At 36.7% G+C, this 7,739-nt stretch overlaps 1 protein-coding gene across 1 annotated transcript in view; it reads right to left on the bottom strand.

The window, feature by feature from the left end:
* Positions 1-7,739, bottom strand: part of Birc6 (baculoviral IAP repeat containing 6) — a gene marked incomplete at its 5' end in the record, with an annotated part of 151,414 nt that overhangs the window by 35,702 nt on the left and 107,973 nt on the right. Inside the window, 4 exon segments of the mRNA XM_028783179.1 lie at positions 3,173-3,369; positions 5,539-5,712; positions 6,600-6,767; positions 7,197-7,328. Coding sequence (XP_028639012.1) covers positions 3,173-3,369; positions 5,539-5,712; positions 6,600-6,767; positions 7,197-7,328 — 671 coding nt within the window.

Here is a 7,739-nt window from a genome sequence, read left to right as displayed (position 1 = left end):
GAGTATTTATTTTGTTAATGAATTTATTTATTTTTGTATATAGCTCTGGCTGACCTGGAACTCGAAGAGATTCGCTTGCTCTACTTCCAGAGAGGTGGTGCTAAAAGCACGTGCAACGCTATCCAGGCTCTTTTCAAAAATATATTTCTATTTCTAACTATTTATGTAAGTGAATGCTGTGTTTTCATTAGCGGCCAGAAGAATATGGCACGTCCCTAGGAGCTGGGATGGAGGGTCAGGGGGTTTACTGTGAGATTCTTAAATTCTAAGAAGCTATACTACAAAAGTCTCACCAGCATGACTGCCCACACTAGAGATAAGTAAGTACAACACCTACAGACACGCCAAAACGGATAGGGGAAGGCATGTGAGGTCTCAACCCCCACAAAACACACACACACACACACACAAAAAAAACAAAACAGGCCACTAAAGAGTACTGAGTGCGTAAGAAATAGTCTTCCCTAGGGAAGAGCATACCAATTAGTTATCCAACATTAATGGTCAGCTCTGAAAGCAAGCAAACAAGTAATACTGTACAGACTGAGCAAGTTATATTTATGCATTTAGGAACACACACATGTATATAATAACTGAAAAAAAGGCTATGAATTTGAAGGAGAGCAAGAAGGGGTATATGAGAAAGTATCAAGGAAGAAAAAGGAAGAGAGAAACGAGGTAATACATTATAATTGCAAAACAAAAAAAAAAGAAAGAAAGAAAGAAAGGAAAAAAAAGAACAAAGAAAGTAAGTGGAAACAAACAAACTTCCTTGAAATCACAGCTACACTGGTGAGCAAGGGTAACTTTCTGACTGTCATTCTTTCTATATTATCTGCTGTTGGAATATCAGGAAACTATTCCTTTCTTCCCAATTACTCACAGAGTATCAGTTTGCACTCTAATTTTATTCTACGAGTTACTAAAGTCTATTTTGATGACCAGACTTAGTGCAATCAGATTTGATAACAAGATTCTCCTTCAACCAGGCTTCTGCATCCTTTTAACATCGTTTGCATCTCTCTTTAAGAATCCCTTATTTTTAATTGGGTTACCTCAGTCAGGATATTTTCTAGTTCCATCCATTTACCTAAGAATTTCTCGAATTCATTGTTTTAATAGCTGAGTAATACTCCATTATGTAAATGTACCACATTTTCTGTATCCATTCCTCAGTTGAAGGACATCTGGGTTCTTTCCAGCTTCTGGCTACTATAAATAAGGCTGCTATAAACTTAGTGGAGTATATGTCCTTGTTATATGTTGGAGCATCTTCGGGGGGGAACACACATGGTATGCACTCACTGATAATTGGATATTACCCCAAAAGCTCGCAATATCCAAGATACAACTCACAGATCACATGAAGCTCATGAACAAGGAAGACCAAAGTGTGGGTGCTTTGGCCCTTCTTAGAAGGGGTAACAAAATATTCATGAGAGCAAATATGGAGACAAAGCATGGGACAGACACTGAGGGAGGGGCTGTCCAGAGACTGCATGCTGACAGGAGCCTGATATAGCTGTCTCCTTAGAGGTCTGCCAGTGCCTGAAATATACAGAGGCAGATGCTCACAGCTAACCACTGAGCTGATCATGGGGTTTCCAATGGAGGAGTGAGAGAGAAGACTGAAGGAGCTGAAAGGGTTTGCAGCCCCATGAAGAAAGAAACAATACCAACCAACCAGAGCTCCCAGGGTCTAAACCACCAGCCTGGGAGCATATAGGGAGGGACCCATGGCCCCAGCTGTATACATAGGGGAGGATGACATTGTCAAGCATAGGTGGGTGAGGAAGTCCTTGGTCCAGTGAAGGCTGGACACCCCAGTGTGGGGGAAATCGTGGGTGGGGAGGCAGGAGTGGGGGGTGGGTAGGTGGGCCCCCCCCCCCCTACAACCCGAAGGGGGGGGGGAGGGGATGGGAGGTCCCTAGGGGAGGGGGGAGAAATGGGGAAAGGGGATTACATCTAAAATGTAAATAAAATATCCAATACAAAAATGTAAAAAAAAATCAAAACAGTTGAAAAGTAGTCAAAAAAAAAAAAAACAAAACAAAAACCAGAATCCCCCATTTTCTAGTGCAACATATCATTCTAGACTTTCCAGAACATTTCTTGGTCCAGCCCTTGAATGTTATGGAGTCAAAATTTCATTTTTATAGTGGAAGCACAATATTGCTAGGGAAAAATCTATGTTCCAGGAATAATTCATATTCACTCATGTATGCATGTATGAGTGAGTTTCTATATTGAAACATCTATTTTTAGCCCTTTAAAACATTATAGCCATAAAGGGGGTGGGGGGAGAGAACGATTATATAGTTGACTGCAAAGACAAGACAATGCAATGCAACATACATTTTAGATGTAGACCCCAGACCAGTGCTTCTCAGCCTTCCTAATGCTGTCACTTTAATATAATTCCTCCTGTTGTGGTGACTGCTGCCACTATAAAATTACTTAGTTGCTATTTCACAACTAAAAATTTTCTACTTTTATGAATTTTAACATAAATATCTGATTGGCAGGATATTTGATAAGTAACTTCCAAAAGTTATAGAACCCACAGGTCGAGAACCCTTGTTGTAGACCGTATTTCAAACCATGCAAAAAGGAAAATATAGTGGTTTTTGGTTTTTTGAGAAAAGGTCTTGCTATCTGTAGCCCAAAAATGACCTCAAGCTGGTATTCTGCCCATGGCTCTCAAGAACATTCCAGAGGCAACTGGCAAAACTGCCCATTAACATAAAAGAGCATGAAAAGTACATATGCATCAAATGAAAGGAACAAGACAAACATTGATGCGGGCTAATTTGATGATTTAAAACTATCTACACTGGAAATAGTATCAAAAAGAGCAAAAGTTAAATAAGGCACAAATATGAGTGATCAACTAGTATTTTCCTCTCATTTACAATCAAAACCACATCCAAGCCACATACAGAAAAGAGGATGTTAGTGTGATGACCATAACATTAACATTGAAGGAAAAGTCATAATAAAATGAGGTTCTGCATTCCCAGCTGATCCTCATATACTCTATATAAGCCAATCTGCAAGTTACCCAGTGATCAAAGATCAAAGGCCAAGAATATTCCTAAAAGGTTACTGCAAGTAACTTAAAGAACAAAACCTCACTATACCGTGATGCACCATGGTAGGAGGCTTAGCTTACCTGCTGAATCACTTCTGGATAGAGCATGGGCAGTCTCTCTGCAATAAGAGCCAGTCCACCCATTCCTGCAAAAACTTGTAACGGTGACTGAATGGGACAGGTTTCCAGCAAAGATTCATCCAATACTCCATCCATGCACTCATCACTCGGGGTAAGAGCCTCATCTTCTGGACAGCTACCAATTAAGTCTCCATGATCTATAAAATACACAAAAATTCAGTATGTAACAAACAACCTACGTGTGTATACAATATACTTTCATTTATAAAAGCATATACTGTACAAAAAGAAAGCACAAGAATGGCTAGATGCTCAGCCGCTTAAAGGAGTGCCTGCTGTGTAAGCCTGACCTGAGCTTAACCCCAGGAAGTCACAGGGGAGGGAGACTTGGTCCTCAAAAGTTGTCCTCTGACCGCCATGTGCATGTTGTTGCACATATACACAGGCACTAGGACAAGTAATTTTTTAACTAAAAATAACACCATAGAAACACAAGTATCATCAGTATTTAGGTTCTGTTAATATTAAAGAACTGAGCCGGGCAGTGGTGGTGCATGCATTTAATCCCAGCACTTGAGATGCAGAGGCAGGCAGATTTCTGAGTTCAAGACCAGCCTGGTCTACAGAGTGAGTGCCAGGACAGCCAGGGCTACACAGAGAAACTCTGTCTCAAAAAAAAAAAAAACACACAACCCCCCCCCAAAAAAACCAAAAAACAAAAAAAACAAAAAGAGAAAGAAAAAAGAAAAATTAAAGAACTGAAGAACCTACTGTAAAGTCACTAAACTCAAATGACTTCTGATCACAGACCAACAGCCTGGGTGGTAATCACCTGCAGAGCACATGTATAACAAAACATTTCAAGTTCCACCCAAGATCCTTTAGATGAAGTTAAACCCACACTTTAAACTTGATTCTACAGGTGATCTGTAAGTAAACTGAAATTTGAGGAACACATTCATATAGCACACAGTTCTAACATGTATTGTTTTCTAAAAGACTCCCTCTAAAAGTTTCCTAGCATAAATATACATAAATTACACCTAATATGATTAGGAAAAGTGAATGACATGACCTCTCTTACTAAAAACCAAAAATTATACAATTTTGATTTACCTTTAAGTTACCTATGTGATAAACAAAAAGGATAGTATGTTCAAACAATAACTAGACCTTGTAAAGCTAAGAAAGTAAGAAATAAAGGGAAATGGCTGGAGAGATGGTTCAGGGATTAAGAGCATTTGCTGCTCTTCCAGAGGATTTGAGTCTCATTGCCAGCACCCTCAAGACAGCCAGCCTATAGCCACCTGTAACTGAAGATCACTGGACTCCGTTCTCTGACCTCCTTGGGAACTAGGCACACATATGGTACACATACATATACATAAAACTAAAAAAAATAAAAGTTAAAAGAATACTAATCACTTGTAACAAAAAAAACTGAACTTTAATCATGAGAAAAATACAAACGTTAAATGTGATCAAATGTTCATATCATAAAATGAAGTATTTATTCAGCATTTACACAGTGAAAACTAGAATTGACACACTCATTAAACAGTATGGGAGCATACATTTTGTCCTACTCATCTATAAAGAAGCAACATATTTAAAGCATTCACATGTTAAAATTATTTAATGGACTATACAAGTAAAACAGAATAAAATCTCTTTATAGCTGTAGAAAATCTGTATGAGCTTTGAAAGCAGTTCAATATAAAGGACCAGTAAATTACAAATTAATTTTATAACTTGACTATAAAATGCTAACTATGTAATTCTCAAAAAAATGTTAGAAAAGAAACCATATATACCCATCTGAAGTGATGATCTAAGATGAATTAACAGTTTCCAAATTGAAATAACTGACTTTCAAAATTTACAACTAATTCAAATCACGACAAAAAAAGTATCATCTAGTTCATAGATGAAAATAACTGGTCAATTTTAATTTTAATTTGAGTCATTAGCTCAATGATAGCAAAAATACTGCCTTTGACCTAACAGACTAATAAGCTGTTTTGGGGTATATGTATGTGTGTATGTGTGTTGGGGACGAGGGGTGCCTTGCAAATGAGTATTAGGAAAGGTCAACCTTGGTTTTCATTCTTAGATGCCATTGACCTTATTTCTTGAGGACAGGGCTTCTCTTTAAAACCAATGAGAGTAGATGGCTGGCTGGCAAACACTATAGATGGTCCTGTCCTCACCTCCTAGGATTACAAGCAAGAACCATCACACTCAGTTTTACTATATGAATGCTGGAGATCAAACCTGATGTTTATACTTGCATATTAATTACTTTACTGACTGAGCCATCTTGTCACCAGTATACTGAAAAATTTAAAGGAGTGACATCTACATACCTTTTTCAGGGTGTAATCTTTTGAAAGAATCTGTTTTTGACAAACTTGGATCTGTAATGACTTTTGATCCCAGTTTAACAGTAAGATCTATTGAACGGTAACCTTGAGGAAGTTTTCAGTCATAGAGGAGAGTTAAAAGCTGGGCAAGTGTCATTTCTGCTGGCAATGGCTGACCTAAAGAAAATTACATAAGTTAAAATCTAAGAGGGAGACACTTTTACTTGGTTTGACTTTGTTAACTAACCATTATTTTTACTAAATCGGGCAACTGTCTATTTGAAAACAGTTTAAAATTACCCACTGGAAAGTCTACAAAAGCCAAACTGTTTCCAACATACATAAAGATTAATACCCAGAAAAATATCTATAGAATACCAAGGTCAAACAAATAAGAGAACAGATATTCTAAAATCTAACATTTGCAAGTATTTTTCATAGGGCCTTAGGTAACAAATATTTCAAGATATGGGGCCCACATGGCTGCATTACTTCCTCTACCTAAGAATAACACATTAAACATGAGCAAACATATTATAGTAAAACTTTATTTACGAAGAGACAAAGTAAATAACCCACCAGTCATAGTTTCTTGACCTCTACTATAAACTTAGGATGTGAAGTTTAAGAAAGCATATCATTCAAGCACTACTTGGCAATAAGAGTATGGCACAGCAATAATGAATATCACATTAACAAATGAAAAGCACTGCTCAAAGAATTTTATCTAGAAAGAATATGTTAATTACCAATGTTCTATCTTGAAATCCTCGGCTAGAATTAAACCTACAAAACTTACCTATGCTACTTCTCCACTTTACCATCTGTGCTCAAAGCAAGGTAAAAGAGATATAAAAGTGAAAACAAAACAAAACTTTGTGTCACTGAAACAGACATTTAAAAGCTTATTCTTTGTGTACTTTATTTCTTCCTAAAAGAAACTGTGCAGAAAAAAATCCTCAGTAGGCTCTCATTCATCTCATGTAAAGCAAGAGATCAAACACATGATTTCTACAATGCTAAGTTTCAGAATTGCTCTGATGTTTACTCAGCATGAATGTTACCTGCCAAGAGTCTGTGAAACAGATGAAACACGGGGACTGTGATTATTTTGTTAGTGGTGTCTGCGCTTGAGGACGTACTTCCTATTTTATCAGGAATTGCTCTTCCCCTCCTGGATGGTGGGCGAGGTGGCGTAGATGACACAGCACGTTTAGACTGTGATTTCAGCCCTAAAAGATAATAATTGGTTAACTTTTTTACTTTTTCTAGATAAGATATGAAGTAAAAATTTCTAAAAGGTTTTAATAAACTACACCCTTGATAGTATTTTTCTTCATCCAAATCCAATACTAGAAATTTAAATGCTTTATGTAATGAAAACAATATAAATGAAAACCAGGAATTCTTTTTACTTAGTTATAATATCTGCTTAAAGAAGGATGTTACACAAAAGTACTTCTATCAGTAGATTTTTTTCAGGTATAACTCATGTTGTGATAAGGTCATTTTATCAAAATAAAGTTCAGTATGTATGCTATTCATACATGTTTACTTCCTGGTGGAGTATAGTAAGCAACTTTTGGGCAATAAACAGGTTAAGTAATTCTACTGACAACCAGAGATGTCAAAATAAAGATGACAGAAAGCACAAACCATACCAGAAGCAACAACAACGCTGTAGTTATCCTGAAATCCATTTTCCGTCTTAACTTTTTCTTTCTCTTCATGGTTCTTCTTTTCTTTATCATCTTTTTGCTCACTAATGAGTTTAGCTGTGATACTTGGTGTATCTGCAAGACAATACTGTGTAAAATACGGTGTTTTCTACATCATCCAGAAGGAAATCCAAGCATTAGCTTTGTTTTAATAGATAAGCTGCCATATCCAAATCAAAAAAATAAACAAGAAAAACAAACTCATTTTAACATGCAGTTATCTTAGCATACAAAATTCTATTGTATTTTTGTTACAGCTGCAGGGAAGCACTGCAATTTTGTATAAACAATTGTGTCAGCGCTAAGGAATGTAAACTAAAAATCAGTCTTTTTCTTGCTATGACACACAGCCTCACTCTGATACTGAAACCTAATTCTCAGCTCTAGTGATCCTCCTGCTCGAACTCCAGAAACTTGTTTTATACATATAAACCACCATAACTGGTTTAAAAGAAAATTCTTTTACTTTATTTTATAATAGTGAGC

This window comes from Grammomys surdaster, unplaced genomic scaffold, assembly GCF_004785775.1.
Source record: "Grammomys surdaster isolate TR1022 unplaced genomic scaffold, NIH_TR_1.0 1030, whole genome shotgun sequence".
NCBI lineage: Eukaryota > Metazoa > Chordata > Mammalia > Rodentia > Muridae > Grammomys > Grammomys surdaster.
The sequence above is the reverse complement of the archived record's forward strand: the minus strand, read 5'-3'. Positions and strand labels throughout refer to the sequence as shown.